The following is a 16,019-nucleotide window of genomic DNA, read 5'->3' as shown; positions in this document are numbered from 1 at the left end:
AGTCTACCTTATAACTAACGAATGTGCTTTTAGCAATTGCATTGCTAATGTGGCATAAACATGGGGAATACCTGATTTGTTAAAGAAAGAAGTGGCTCTATCCCACCACCTTGGTGGGGACAGGGGAAACCTGAACTAACTCCTGAGTACTGAGCCAGGAAACCTAGGATTGGGTCCAGACAGGGCCATGTGTCTCAGGTGTTGCTAAGATAAGCAGGCCAGGTGTCTCCAAGCAGTTTCTACTCAGCCCCAAAGACTGCAACTGTAAAGAATCAAAAGCCAATTCCATGTATCTCTAAGGGGGCATGGTAGAAAAGAGAGTTGGGTAATTTTCCCAAATTCACACAGCTAATAAGCAATGAAGCTGGTACTGGCACATGGGCCTGACACCAAAGCCTGGACTCTGCCACTGCAGTAGAATGCTTTCAAGGGAAGTTTAGACCAAAATACAAGGATGTTTCAAAGAACTGCAAAAAAACTGACTTCTACGAGCTTCTGGAGGAAGCAAGGTACCCTAGCAGCATGCAATTCCTTTGCATGGAAAGAACAGTACAAAGGCTTCTTTCTGTCTGGAGAATGATGGGACTTGTGGCCTGGCTGAAAAAAGGCAGACAGGCCCCCGAGCCAGTCTAATCTACCCTTCAGACCTAGAAACACCCCCAGTCCCAAACTGCCCAAAAAGCTCCTTGCAGACATTACCACTATGTCCTCAGGATAGAGATTATCGCTGAAGGAGCCATCGTCAAAGTTGACTTCATAGAAGGTCTCGGTGGTGAGCCTGACCACCTCACACTGGTAGAAGCGTCCATTTTTGTGCTTGCTGATGACCTTCTGGCCCGCAGTGATGCTCTGCAAGGCCCCCTTGGCACGCTGGAAAAACAGAAGCGTGGGTTACTCCCACATTAACTCGCTAGGTCTGGCCAATGAGACCCAGGACCAATTGGTTCCTTTTTACCAGGAAACACTAAACATAGGGAGGAGTAAAAAGGAGTAAGAGATGGGAGTTAAAACAGGTCTTTCCAGATATCCACACCTCAGCCAGGACATTGGAAGAAATTAGTTATCGTATTTTCCTGCATAAATGTAGCTTCTCCCTAACTCGCAGTCCACAACTGTCCTCACACCGTACTGTCTTACCTGAACTCCCAGAACAGACTCGTGACTTTCCCGTTGTTGCTGGGAATTAACCAAATAGTACCTACTAACACAACTTAGGCTCACATCAAAGTAGACACTCGATAGGTGATCTGAAGCCCAGGGCCCCCAGACAATGCTTCACCCAGATTTTAGCATTAGCTCTACCCTCAGGGCTAAGGCACAAAGACCAAGGTTCCCTGGATGTCCTCAGCTGCACACAACAAATGGCTCCCCATTACAAGGGTCCTGCCATTTCTGGGACCCTCACATCACCATTCTTCTCATTCTGAACTTCCCTTTGATACAGAGGAAATGGGATCACAGAGCATCCGTGGCCTTGTGTCCAACCACTTCTCCTCAAGCTGCTCAAGCACTGCACTCCAGCCATGCTGGCCTCCCTGCTATTCTGAGCATGCGTGCCAAGCGTGTTCCCACCTCAGGGTTTCTGCACTGCTGTTCCCTCTACTGGAAATGCTATTTCCCAGTTACCTTACACACTGGCTCCCTCACATCCAAATGTCAACATTGTTCCTCACTGCCTCCTCTTTCTTTCCCCTTATTGTGCTTTATCTTTATCCAACACACTTGGCCCCTATCTGATATCCTGTAACTTTCCTTGTTTCCTGACATGTACTAGATGCCCAATAAATATGTGAAGAATGAATTAATGAAAGAGATACTCAACAGTACCCCCCATTTCCTCACAGCATCCGCGTTCTATGGCCACCAATTTAAGGATGTGGAGTGCAACTGATAATCACAGAATCACTGTCCTGTTCCATAACAGAATTCCTATTTCCCTACCAAAGCCAGAACTCAATGCTACCTTAAGCTTTTACTCCCCCAGTCTCATTCTTAAATTGATTATTTGTCCATCTTCTTAAGCCCCTAACCGATCTCTTGTACTCAGTGAAACACCTCTATGAAAGCGGTGAATCCAGTCAGCCAACAAGAACTCGTCCATGACCTCAAGTAGTAGAGCAAAAAGGGTTTGATGTGACCTCAAAGCTCTGCCTATGTGTTCCCATTTCAGTCCTCACATCTCTCCTAGGCTAACTGGTCTCCCTACTCAAATTCTTATTCCTCCAATCCTTGAATCCAACACAGAGACTGATTAAAAAAACAAACAAACAAAAACATGGCTCAAAATCATAATGTTGGAACAGTTCTCCTTATCTGATGGAAGCATAACAGTCCAGGGCCTTCACCAGTTGGAGCTACTTGCCCTTCAAGCACCATCCCTGCCATGGCCCCAGAACCAGTCCTACATGTTCCTTCTTCTGAGACTTATCTGTGCTGTTCCTAAAGCCCTGAATGCCCACCCCCCCACACCATTCCTACTCACTGTTTCAGACCTGCTTCAAATGCTCCCTTCTACCCAATCCCTTCCATAACTCCTCTAGTTAAAAGTACACGTATCTTTCTCTGAGCTTCAACATTTAGAGAAGTACAAAATCTCTACTACGTGGTGGTTAATGGTTCACTGTTGTTGCTCTCCCCATCAGTTCACAACATTTACACAGCTGCTGCTATGTCCCTGACACCGCGTTAAGTAACAGGGACACTCAGATTAATGAAATGGACCCTCAAGGAGTATGTCTTAGAGGAGAGGCAAACAAGTAAACAGATAATCAAAAGGAATCAACCACATGCAGTTTGGTGCCACCGGATTGGGAAGCACCAGCCAGGGAGTAGTGATGGACCGGGGCCATCGCTTACTCATGAGCACTCTCCATAAAGCATAATGCTTGAGGAAATCTTGGCTGACACAATAAATGGACAGTCTGCAGAGAAAATGATCCTGGAGACTGTCAAGAAGATTCTAGAATGGCACCCTCCCTCACCTCCAAATTAGGAATCTTGTGCCGAAAGCAGGTAATGAAGACGACGAAAGGCCAGTCATCTGGCTGCATCATCACTCCTGCAGCCTGGGCACAGCTCACGTGGAAGGCAGTTGGGCAACGGCCATGAGAACATTGCACACAGCAGCCAGCAGTTCTTTTCCTCCGCTTCTTACAGAAGACACATTTCTACAACACAGGGGAAGCAAGCCAATGATTCCAGGAACTAACAGTACAATTTCCCCTATCGTTCCCCGGCCCAACTGTAGAACAAAATCAGCAGGAGGCAACTTCCTTCCCAAACACGAGGGCACACACACCCTCTTTGAATCTTGTGTCTGATTATAGGTGAGAATCACAAACACTGACCAAAACCAAGGGGTAAGGGCTGACTACAGGGTCAAAGGAGACAGCCCTTAGAAGTCCATACTATGTTCTCCACCCAGACTTATAAACAGGGTAGCGGTGTAAATAGAGTCTGCAGGCCCATCTCATCTTCCTTACCAGCTTGAAGCGGGGCAGCGGGATTTTGCTCACATCCACTGGACTTCGTTCTGCAATGTTGACAAACCTGGCTTCCAGAATGGCAACAGCACAGGAGACGTGGACCCACCTGCCAAAAAGCAAAGGCTACCTCAGTCACCTCTGGCTCTGAGGCCCTATGGCCTTCTCACCTCATGTGGGTGTGCTGGTGGTGTTTCCTCCCTTACCCAACATGACCACTGACTCCCACCAACAAGTTCCTCGGACCCAATGAGGTAAGAACCACCATGTCTCCACACTGAGTGTGTGGAAACAGATCCCTACCACACTGCGCTGGGTTAGCACAGGGATGCTCTTCTTACAACACTAACTCACAGTCTGTCGCAAAATAAGCAGAGTTAATTGAGTGTGGCAGATTTCGGGGAGTCACAATAAATTAGAGAGCTCTGTATACAGACCTCTTTTACCACAGGACCTGGGTGCTTCCTCAAAATATCTCCAACTGGGCCCCAATCTGTCAGTAATCACAGCTCTCCCCTGCAGGCCTTTGCTCAAACCTTTCCCCTGGGCTGAAATGACCTCTACCTTCTGCACCCTTCACCCAGAGCAGACTCACTCTTTAAGGTCTGGCCCAAGCACTCACTTACTCTGACAGGTCTTTTCAATGGACATCCTTAAAGCATTAATAGAAGTTCTGGACATTTTGGGAAATTGTCATGCCCTAAGATGAGAACACCTGAGATGGTGAAAGCACTTAAAAACAGGCCAGGTGAAAACCTACAATGTACAATGTTAGGGCCACACGGAAGCTATCTGCAGTATTCACAGGACTGTTATAGGAACAGATTTGTTTCGCGTGGGGCCCTGCAGGGCAGAACAAGGATTATAAAGTAAAGGTGGGATGCTCAAGCACAGCCATTTCCACTCCAAATAAGGAAGAACTTTAACAGCGCTATGTTGCAATTGTGAGGAACACGATGACCTCAAGTCAAGTCAGCAAGCGTCTTTAAAGGAGTGAGAGCAACAAACAGAACAGCCATCTATCTGAAACAGCACGAAGGGATGGATCTCTGGGAGGCAGGGGCAGGATGGAATGTTGCTCCAACTTCCCACAGGATTTTAGCTGGAAGCAGGATACTGACCACTGACCTGGGGTATGTGTACCGTACTCTAGACAGACAGCTCTTCCAGGGCAAAAACCTTGGTCACCTTACGTTTCTACCTCAGAACAAGTAAGCCAAGACCAGGCACAAAGACTCAGCTCAGTGAAAATGAGCTGTCTGCAGCTAAGAAGCCCCCCCTCTGGGCTAAGATGCCCAGAAACTTCTGTAGATTTGATTCAATAGTGGGTGGGCTTGGCTGAGCTCTCGTCAATGACCCACTCTCTTCCTTGAGGACACTCATCCTCATTCCAAACAGCATGTCTGAGCCAAGGACAACTTCCTGTGGAAAAGTGCGTAGTAGCTCATGGCCATGGGCACCTCTGTACCGGTCCCTACTGTAACAAGGTAGCTGTCCTCACTTCCAGCCCACAAAGCCCCTGCATCACCTCCACAGGATCCTCACACCCTCATATGAGTCCATCGTGGCTCCTCCAAAAGGAGGACGTTACTTATCTCTGCCTCAAAGGGGAAAGGTCTGGGACTTCTGGGCTCCCCCTGGCATCTCACTTAAAAACCAGCCTTGGAGATGCTTTTCCAGCTCCAAACAATGTGCTTCCCAAATCCTCTTCAGTCATTGTGATAACAGCACTGCCCTGAGTACCTGTGCATGCTGCTTCAGAAGTACGCATTCTGAGACACTGCTCACCTGTCGTCATTTGCTCTCTGCAGAGCTCCTCCTCGTAATGAACATAAACAGCAGTCCTGCCAAGAAAAGAGGGGAGGAAAGTGGTTACCACCAAGTCTGCACCCAATCTACTCTCCCCTTGACTTCCTTTGGGCAACTGTAGCCTCCCCATAAGAAAGCACCCACATGGCATGTGGGTGTCACCTATGCAGCCCCCATGAGCAGGACTCCCCTGGAGGAAGACGGGGAGGCCACTCAGGGCTAACGGGCACCCAGTTTCGCTTGACTTAACGTAATCGTCTTCACTGTTACTGTTAATAATAACAATTGTGAGCAAAGTCACGAAGGACACTCTGCTGAAACTGGAGGCATTGCAGGGCTCTGACTGTCTGCCCTGTAGGGTACTGCCAGGTTTGGGGGGGAGGAGCAGCGGGAGAGTGATGAAGAGAAAGCTACAAAATGAGCCATCTGAGCCCCATTCTGGTGCTCCAACCCCCATGGCTAGTTCTTTAAAGGGGGTCATGTCCTTGTAGGATTGTCTACAGGAGGACCTCCACTTGGTCCTGACACAATGGAGCAAACACAGCTTCTAAACTCCATTCATGCCCAGGTGGGCAGCAACCACTCTCACTGTCATGCCATTTAGCCTGACAATACTCACTTTCTGATGTCACTGTGTACCAGGCCCTATGCAGACTGCTGGGGATAGAAAGTCCATAGGAAACAGTCTGGCCCTGAGCGAACTCAAGTCTCACAGGGAAGAGAGCAACAGTGTGGACGCACTCACCTCCTCCAGGGCATTGGCGGAACACCGAGAACACATCCAGTCTTCAGAAGCCTTCGCAGGGGGGACCCCATAGCAACCTAACAGGCACACCAAGATAAGCAAATTAAACCCAGAGGCCAGAGTCAGAATGAAGATTTGCTACTCTTTACCACACACGATGTCCCAAAGCTACAACCAATTCTTACAGAAACTCCTGAATTCTAGAGTCAGGGCCCCACAGCCTCAAAAAAAAAATCAGAAACTGCAGATTCACAGGGTACAAACATCTAGTGAACAGTGGGAACTAAGGCCCTCCTGCTATCTGCAACCAAGAGGACAGCAGAGTTGACTGAAAGCAGAGACCCAGAGTCACACGAAACTCAGACTCAATCACTACAAACTTCCTGAGAACACAGAGGCGGTCTTTGCATTGGGGGACTGGGGCAGCCACGGGGAGGCTGGGGGGAGGCCAATGGGCGGAAGGACTTCCAATGAGAAGGCCCATGCCCCGTGGGACAGGATGCAGAGAAAAGGCGAGAGGCACTCACTGGCATGGACCCGGACACTGCACTTCTTGCAGGAAACTAGAATGCTGGTGCCATCCTCCTCCAGGTAAGGGGTGGAAAGGTTGATGTCCGTGCTGCAGCCAGTTGAGGTGAAGCACATTTCTGGAATCAATGGCTTAGTCCTCTGCTTCTGCGGCGCTAAATCTGGAGCATTTCCACAGTTCTGACCAAGGCCTCCGAACTCAACCTAAGGAAAGAGAGCAAGGGCACACCTCAGTGAACATGCGCCTATGCCCTCGGCTTTCCACCTGCTCCGTCAGCAGGAAGCTGGCTGTCTTACTGACGTGACGATGGCTCTGGCTCCCGGGTGCACAGCCATTATCCCCAAGCTGCTAATTGAAGTTACCTCTAATGACTCAAATTCAATTTCTCATAGCAGCATCAAGCAAAGGCCCTCGGGGATGACTGAGAAAAGGGAGCGAGGTAAGAGGCAACTGGGATTTCAGTCTTCCCAAACCAAGTGGTAATAAAATGCACTGAAAGGTTCTCAAGGCTGCTATGTGGGCTCCCTATGCGTAGCACCGCAGTGGCCCCCACCCAGAGCAGGTGCTCCTATGGCCCAGCACTGATTTCCTCTTGTGGGCCATGCTAGCAGGTCACCTGAGCTACAGCCCCACCTGTGAGTCCCAGCTCAGGGCCCCTTCAGGAAGACCTTATGTCCACGTACGTCCCTTGGCAAACATCCTGACTACAAATATTTGCTGGCTCTGTGGCTGGATGACACCATCACCCCCATTCCAAGCACAGCATCCAGAAACATGTCAACCCTAAGTCTGTGCCATTCGTGGAACCCTGAGCACCTTTCACTGCTGACAGTACAGCCATGTCTTTCACTTCCCTCACAGGCCAGGGCACACAGAGTTCTTCGGTTTTGCTTTTTGTCAATGGAAAGAAGTAGTGAGTTCAATTCAAAGTGTGTTGGTCTGAGGGTCCATTCTTTAATAAGCATGAACCTGGCACGCTGCCAGGCTCAGTGGCAGCCATGCCCCTTTTTAACCTCCACTGTGGGGACTGGTTATGTACATGCCACCCTATGAAGGTCACAGCTGAGACTGAGCTGGTCACCTGGCACATGCTGCTGTGGACGCCTTCCTGGCCTCCTAGAGCTACAGCCAGTGAGACCCAGGATGGTGGAGCCATCAAACGTCCCGGGAACAGGAGGGGCAAAACTGAGCCCAGCCACAGCGCCCCCCCACCCTCTCCCTCCTATAAACCCTCTGCTCCTATCCCTCCCAAGTTCCTTTTGACTACTGCCAATACCCACTGTGGCAACAGGAAAGGAAAGAAGAAAACACTGAACGACGTGGCTTTTCATCTGAAATTCAAACTATAGTAAAGAAACACGCAGTCCTCCAAAATGACTGGCCAGGACTACAAACCACCTGGAAGGAATAATCCCTGACTAGAATGATAACAAAAGAGCAGATTCCTCTGTGAACAGTGTGAGTGCCAAGGGGCACAGGGCATCGACCCTGAGCCTAAGCCGCACACTCTGCTCTTCTCCAAAGCATTCTCAGTCGAAAACCCGCACTGCTGGGTTATCTGCCTGGAGAAACCTGACCAGCACACAGATGAGGCGAAGAACATCAGGAAAACATGCCTTTCTCAGGACAACCAGCAATAAGCTCTTTACCCACAATTAACCTTAGCTCCCCTCTGACTGCTGCTCCTGGGCACACAGAGGATGGAGTAGGCTCACCTGATGATAAGTCTGAAAGATCATACAGACAGAGCAGTGAGGGGCCTGCTGGGCCATGGTCTCATTGAATTCCTTTTCAGCCTCAAAGTTTGGGGGTCGGTTCTGCCACAGTTGGCTCAGGGGCTTGGCCCAGGCTTCTGTCTCCTCAGCCTCCTCCTCAGGGGTCAACTGTTCAGATGTCTCTAGAGGAAGAAGCAGAGTGTGAGTCAGCACCAGCCCTGCACACCTGTGGCTCTGTGTGGAGAGCAGCTGAGCTCAGCCAGTACTCCTGGGTCCCAGGTCTGGACTAAACCCCAAAATCCTATGGGCGATAAAAGCAAAGGGCAGAGAGATTTTCAATAAACTGGCAATACTTGGGTGATGTGGTGGGGAGTCCTGCCTGCAGCCTCTTCTCTGGCCAGAGGACTCATGGTCTCTACTCTCCTTACCCCAGGAATTCAGCCACTCTCCTCGCTCCTAATAGCTGCCAGCATTCAACCCCTCTGCCCAAGGGCAACAGAGTGAAACACCGTCTTACTTGCTGCCTCCAATACGTCAGCATGTTGAGTCCTTACCTCTTAAGAATTTTCTCTCGAGTTGCACCGAAGAGAACCAAGGATAGGGAAAAACAAAACAAAACAGGGAAATGGCAAGGCTTAAAAAAGTTTTACATCATTGCCCTTAGTCAGAATTTCCAGCTGCCTCTGGAAAGGTCAGTGGGGTATCTGCCTTTTCTGGACAGGGCTCACCAATCTTCTTGGCTCCGCCTCAGAGGAAGGCAGAGTGTGTCCAAGATGAAGACTCTTCCCAACCACAGGATGTAACACCTTGAGTCTAGCCCAGGGGCTCATACATGGACGAAATCCAGCCTGTTTAGGGGGCTAAGAATTGTTCTTGCATTTTTAAAGGGTTGGGGGTGGGGGGTGGAGAAAAACGTGACAGAGACATAAGGCCTGTAAAGCCTGAAATATTTACTATCTGGTTCTCCACAGACCTCTGGTCTAGATGACCAATTTGCATCTCTTCACTGCTCTAGACAGCAGAGCATATACTTTCCAGGCCTTAGCACTGACTGGAAAAGGAAATCCCCTCTGGGTGTTATCTTCCCAAAAGAAAGGGACACACTGCTGAATGGAAAACAAAAAATTGTGTTCACAAAACAAGATGGAAGCATAAAGGCACACACTTTCCAGTTCCCCCAAATCAGTGAAAGAAGAGCACAGCCCACTAGCTCCCAGTAGAAACAAGGTCAAGGAGGTAAGGGAAACCCCATAACTCTAACGTTATGATGAAGGGGAGCAATCTTTGGTAGAAGAGGCAGCAAATACCAAAATAAACTGATGTCCAGAGTGTTTCTACAGATGCTCCCCCAAATGAGGCAAGTATAGAGCACCTGACAGGAGGCCGGCTCTGTGCCAGCCTCACCACAGGAGACACCTCATGGGATCAGTACACCTCACCATGTGTGGGCATCAGCAATCCCCAGCTTCAATCCCTCCAATGATTTCGGTTCTTCCTTTCCAAGAGACCCTGGAGACCCACGCAGAGCGGCCCAAGGAACATTCCAGTATACACCTGCTCTAGGTGCCCATCTATGTGTTCACTCTGGCAGTTCCAACTCAGGGCTCAGTGCAGACAGTTACCTCGTCTGCCTTTATAGTCATGTTTAATCCAGAGGCATCTGGCAGCTTCCGTGTGTGACCTCAGTGGAGGGTACCCTAGAGTAACGAGGCCCATGCAGACAATGAAAACCAACCCCTACAAGCCCCATCAGGCTCAGCCAGGAACCGGGGCCAAAACCAAAGCACAGGTATTGCCTGCACCCTGGCCAGAACAAGAGTGACCAAAACATGACATTAGAAACAGAAACAGACAGCCTCACAATCACAACAGAAAAATTCACACACTGACATCTGTTCCGTTTTAGAAAACCATAAATGGCCAAAGCATTCCACATGTGAATACTGAATGATTAGAAATGTTCACTATGTTATGTAAAAATTGCAGGACTCAAGAGTCTACAGTTTACACATATAAAACTTCATTGAGCTGTACAGTTAAGATGTTATGCCTCAATTGAAAAAAAGAATTTAATAGGGAGAGGAACATACTACACACTAAAAGAGACTAAAGAAACAAAACTTCCAAATGTGTGAGGCCCTTATTTGATTTGTACTCGTTTAGAGGAAAAAGCTATAAAACACATTTTTAAGCAGGGAAAAATGAATATGGACTGAAGATTGGAGGATATCATTGCTTATTTTCCTAGGTGTAATAACAGCAGTGTTTCTGCAGGAGATAATTCTTCTTAGGAGACGCCTATTGGTGTACTCCAAGTGAAGTGAGTTGACTACAACTTACTTTCAACAGATACAACGAATATGTATGTAGTATGTATATAAACAGTGCAGATGGAGAGATGGAAAGCAATTAAGGCAAAATGGTAACAGCTCTTGAATGCAAGGGGCACACACTGTTTTTGTTCTTTCAACTTTTCCACATTTGAAACTTTTTCTCATAAAAAGTTGGGTGACTTTATATTATGATCTCAACTATATTACCCTGTTTCTCCGAAAAGAAGACCTAGCCGGACAATCAGCTCTAATGCGTCTTTTGGAGCAAAAATTAATGTAAGACCCGGTCTTACTTTACTATAAGACCGGACCTTATATAATATAATGTATAGCATAATATAATGTAAGACCGGGTCTTATATTAATTTTTGCTCCAAAAGACGCATTAAAGCTGATTGTCCGGCTAGATCTTCTTTTCAGAGAAACATGGTATTATAAAAACACATACCTAGATATAATTTAATATCTGAGCAGAAAAGTCAGGAAGGTTAACACATTAAAATGTTCACAGAGGTCACCTTTGCAGGGTAATTTTGTTGTCCTGTTTATAACTTTTCCTGCTTTTCCAATTTTCTACAACCTTCATTGCTTTAGAGCAGGGGTGTCCAAACTTTGGCCCGCAGGCCAACTGCGGCCCGTAATCCATTTCTTATTGGCCCGCAGCAAATTCCAAAAATATATTTAGTTTACTTAAATAAACCAGGTGAGGCAATACGTACTTCACCTCGAGTGAGTGGCCCGGCTGTCTGTGTATTTTACCGCATATGGCCCTTGGTAAAAAACGTTGAAAAATGTTTGGACACCCCTGCTTTAGAGCATTGCGGGTGGGGGGAGAATATCATGAACCTAGGCTGGAGGAAGACCAGAGGACCTCCTAAGACTGGCTCAAGGTCTGACCTACTTCTGACTATAGGCTCTCAAGAGACTTTCCCCACCCAGCCTATCATGATCTTTCTACCAAGGAAAACAGTATAGATGAGTATTGACATCAGATCAGAAAAGACATGTGGGGCTTGTGCAGCAGAAGAAAGGCTGATGACACTCTGGACCTTCCCACCCCGCCAATGACCAGAAAGGACAGAACAGAGCAGGAAAGGGCCCGGCATCAGTTAGAGTAACAAGGGACGACTGGCTCTCTGGGCTCCAGGCAGCACAGGAGACCAAGCTGTGCCGATGGCAATCACTCCCTGAGCTCCAGCGACACACTTCCAGGTTCCGTCTCCTTCCAGGCTCCTTTTCTTCCTCTGTCCTCCTAACTCCAGCCTCTGTTCACCCCCTCTGTGCCTCTCCCCAAGTGGCCTCATTTACTCTTAATAAAGGTACCAAAGACCACCTCTGTACAATCCCAAGTCTACATCCTCCATAGACACTGAAATGTAGGTTTCTAAAACTCAACCACAGCTAGAAACCAGGGAGGCACTCGACTCATGCCTCTCCATTCCCTACCACCCTCACAGCCCCACATCCAATTGCCGAGTCCTGCTGACTTTATCTTCACTCCGTCCCCTTCCCCCACCTCCACCATCTTAGTTCAGATTGTCCTATCTCAGAGACCAAGACAAAACCCCATTTGCTCCTCTCAAAGCCATTCTCAAGAAGCAATCACTATGAGCAATCTTTCTAATGTAAATTTGACCATGTCACTCTTCTGCTTAAAACAAGTCAAAGGCCCCTGAACACCGATGAAAAAAAGTTCTCACTCATTAGTCTCACAACCATCTTGTTCCTCCTTCCACACCCATCACTCCCTGGCCTGGCCTCCTAACTCCAGTCACACTGAGCTGTTGCCAGTGAATATATATCTCCCTGTTTCTCTTCTCCATGGTTACTCAGCCTGGATTACCATCTCCTTTCTTTAGATCTGTTTACCAGTCACTACCCTGCGAGCTTCTTGAGGGCGTGGACCTATCTTAGTTATCTTTGTAACAACACATTCGGCACAGAGCTTGGCATCAGTGACAGTTTGCTATCCCAAAAAATCAGCCTTGTAGCTTGGAGGAGAAGAAAGGGAAGAACCTGCATGTAATGATCCCCTATTAGATACATTCCACGATACTCAAACATATCATGAAATCTGGTAATAAATCAAATGAAATCCTGCCTTCTTTATTGAGTACCTGGAGGAAATGCTAGGCCACAGGCCCACCCTTGGCCCTCAGCGTGGCCTCCCGCTGACCTGTCAGAGCAAGTGCTAAGGTGGTGAGCTGCTTTCCTCCTGGTGAAGAGAGAAGTCAACACTTACCGTCATCGCTGATGCAATCCTGCAACACGAGCGGGTGGTGGCGGGGGAGCTTGCTCAAGGGCTGACGCCGGCCCTTGGACTTCTTATTCTCCTCCAGGGAAAACATGTATTCATCCGCAACCTGGACAAACCGGAAGAAGGAATCTCATTGGTCTCGCTTCCACTTGGGGACACAGCAAAAGTTAGTCTTCCAATGAAAACCAAGGGAAACAGCAGGCACAGAGAAACACAAAGAAACAGAAAACGAAAAACGAAAAACACCTGTCTGAGAAAAAGCCAAAACAATAGCGCCATGCAAATTAGTCTAACCTAGGACTATGTAAACACTTTAGGGCAAAATGTGTGCCTAGTAAGTGTGGGTTCCCGCCTGCTCAGAAGCAGCCTGAAACAAATGTACCCAAAATAAAGCTACAGCTCTAAAGGAGTCACGCCCCCACCACTAAGCGCACTGTCACGAGACTGCATCTGAGAGCCTCAGAGAAACACAGGTGACCCTCTCCTTGAACCAGAAGGCCAGCAGCACCTGTTACAAAGTGCCAGGCAGCTGGGTTACAAAGACTAGATGACATTCAAAGGGGTGAGCAGCAGCTGACCCACTGAAGGTAAATAGGCCAATTTCTCCTTATGCACTGTTGAGCCCTCAGCTCTAGCTGATACCATTCATTCCTGTTCTCCAGGGGAGAACAGGAGCCAGGACAGACAGTACGTCTAAAACTCTGGTCTAGCTGCAAAGGGAAAGGTTGATTTAACGCTGCATTTACATGCTGTCAGAGCAAATGCAATGAGGATGAAGATCTGTAGGATTGAATCAGCAACACTACATAAGAGTTTCTTTCTAATCAACCCATTTAAACTTGGTTATACTGATATTAAGAGACACGGGGTTAAGCAAAACCCATTCAGCAAGGAAATGAGGCCTGGAGGAGGGTCGCTTTGCACATGTGACAAAACCAATGCCTTCGAATGCTGTAGGGAAGTGACAGCACTGCAGCGTCACTTCGGAGAAGTTAACACTGGGCCTACAGACTCCACGTGCAACTTCACAGGACCCCAGAACTTAAGGACCACACTTGGAATGTAACCAAACACTAAGCAGGCCACGTCCAAATAGAACAGAACCTGCTCTGTCAAACACAGATTTAACCAACAAGTTTCAGTATCCATTCACCCATTCATTCAACCAATATTTACTGAGACTCCACTGGCTGCACAGGCCTGCCTAGGACAGGAAGAGGGCGTGGCTAAATGGTCAAGTAGGATGTGAGCCCTGCTACCTGAAGAGAGCGAGGCAGACTCCGTGTGCAGGAATGCGGTGGAAAACTGAGGACGTTAGGGACCTTTAACTACTGATATTCATTAAGACTCAGAGGATCACAGACTTTTAATCAGAGCTGAACCATATCGATTAGTACCAGTGATTTCCAAATGTAGATCAAAAGGCCCCCAAGAGCCTCCATTAGAGCAAACAGGCAGGGCTCAAGGCCCCACCTCCATTTCAACCAGAACAGCCCTGCTTTTCATCTACATTTTCCCCCCTTTCTTCCACCTCCCTCCCACTCCATTGTTTCTCAGTCTAGTTGTGTAGGACACAGCTCCCTCGCCCATGCTGGTATTACGAGCCTTGCAGTCCCCCCAGGCTGAGACAGTCGATCACTGATCATCGGTGGGCCGCTCACAGCAGCTCACGGCAGCTCTCGCCAGTTGCTGGCCACTCACGATGGCTAATGGCCACTCACGCTGGCACCGGCCGTTTCTGGCAGCACTAAGCAGCCTATGGCAGCCCACGCAGCCCACAGCAGCTCACGCTCTCGCTGCTCACCGCAGCCCAACTCCAAGGAGAGCCATTGTTCACAATCTTAGCGGTAGAGGGCACAGCTCACTGGCCCATGTGGGAATTGAACTGGCGACCTCGGTGTCAGGAGCACGGCGCTCCAACCACCTGGGCCACCAGGCTGGCCCTCATGTACATTTTTTAAAATGATTCATATTTCACTTAAATAAAGAGTTCTTTAGCTACAACAAACTAGAAAATCTATACTGACCAAATTTATTTGATAGTGCTGTCATGGAAATAATTTAGGGACATGCACCCCAACATATGCATACTTATTAATGAACTACACATACGAATGTAGTTTATGCACATTTTAAAACAAAAATCGACCATAAAAGGATTAAGATTTTAAGTTTCATTATTTTATTCCTGTACCCCAATAATCTTCTTGCATTCCTCACTCCGAAGACCACCTGGATAACAGGCCTAAACCTGGGAAGTGGCAGAGACTAGGCAGTAAAGGAATGAGAATAAAGGAACCAGAGGTGTGGGGATTTCTAGCCCAAGTCTACAAAGGAGAGACTTAAGAGAACTCCTGTGGATCAAGGAGGAGTAACAAGCTAAGTTAAACACGCTTCATGTGGTTCACATGGCCCCGTTCTGTGGGTCCTTCATTTGCCCGAGGCCTAATAAGAAATCCAGCCGGGGTTGCAGAGATGAGGTCTGAGTAAGAGCTGCAGATGTGGGAATCCTCAGCATCAGGTTCAGAATTAAAATCATGGGAGTGGATGAGATTATTGGTGGAAGATAAGCTGACTGGAGACCAAGCCTTCCAAGACGGGGAAGAAGGAAGAAAGAAAAGGAGATTTGGAAGCGGAGAGGTAAGAGGAATACAGAAAGCAAGGAGGGGAGAGCTTTCAAGAGGGGAAAGCCACAGGACCAAAGAGTACAGAATTGCTGAGCAGGAAGTGGCCAGAGGACTTGGCAAGTGCGAGGTGTCAGTACTTTGAGAGGTAGGTGCCAGCAGACAGACAGAAAGGCACTAAGGAGTAAATACATCATAGAGGCTATTTTTGAGAAGATCAAGGGAAGGAAAGAGATCATAGCTTGAGAAGGAGAGTGCTTGCAATTGTATTGCAGGATAGGGGCTACTGTGAGTAGGGTTTTACAGAAGAGAAAAGAAGCTTGTGAAAGGAGAGCTATTAGGTAGGATATGTGGCAGACAGAATAATGGTCCCCTAAGATGGTCAGTCCTAAACCCTGTGAATATATTAACAGGACAAAGGATTATTAAAGTTGCTAATCAGATGACCTGAAAATAGTGAGATTATCCTGGATGATCCGCTGGGCTCAATGTAATCAAACAGTGCTTAATAATGGAACAGGGAAG

The 16,019-nt window shown here is 47.9% G+C and overlaps 1 protein-coding gene across 5 annotated transcripts in view; it reads right to left on the bottom strand.

Annotated features, from left to right (window-relative positions):
• KDM4A (lysine demethylase 4A) overlaps window positions 1–16,019 on the bottom strand; it is a 40,281-nt gene that overhangs the window by 2,943 nt on the left and 21,319 nt on the right. For all 5 annotated transcript variants that reach the window (XM_019751089.2, XM_019751092.2, XM_074334583.1 and 2 more), the window contains exons 12-19: window positions 12,856–12,976; window positions 8,281–8,462; window positions 6,564–6,768; window positions 6,037–6,113; window positions 5,271–5,326; window positions 3,483–3,591; window positions 2,982–3,167; window positions 700–870 (exon numbers count right to left, since the gene is read on the bottom strand). In XM_019751089.2, the coding sequence (XP_019606648.2) occupies window positions 700–870; window positions 2,982–3,167; window positions 3,483–3,591; window positions 5,271–5,326; window positions 6,037–6,113; window positions 6,564–6,768; window positions 8,281–8,462; window positions 12,856–12,976 (1,107 nt within the window). The remainder of the gene's footprint in view (window positions 1–699; window positions 871–2,981; window positions 3,168–3,482; window positions 3,592–5,270; window positions 5,327–6,036; window positions 6,114–6,563; window positions 6,769–8,280; window positions 8,463–12,855; window positions 12,977–16,019) is intronic.

This window comes from Rhinolophus sinicus, linkage group LG06 (assembly GCF_036562045.2).
Source record: "Rhinolophus sinicus isolate RSC01 linkage group LG06, ASM3656204v1, whole genome shotgun sequence".
NCBI lineage: Eukaryota > Metazoa > Chordata > Mammalia > Chiroptera > Rhinolophidae > Rhinolophus > Rhinolophus sinicus.
Note: the sequence above shows the minus strand (reverse complement) of the source record. Positions and strands in the feature narration are given on the sequence as shown.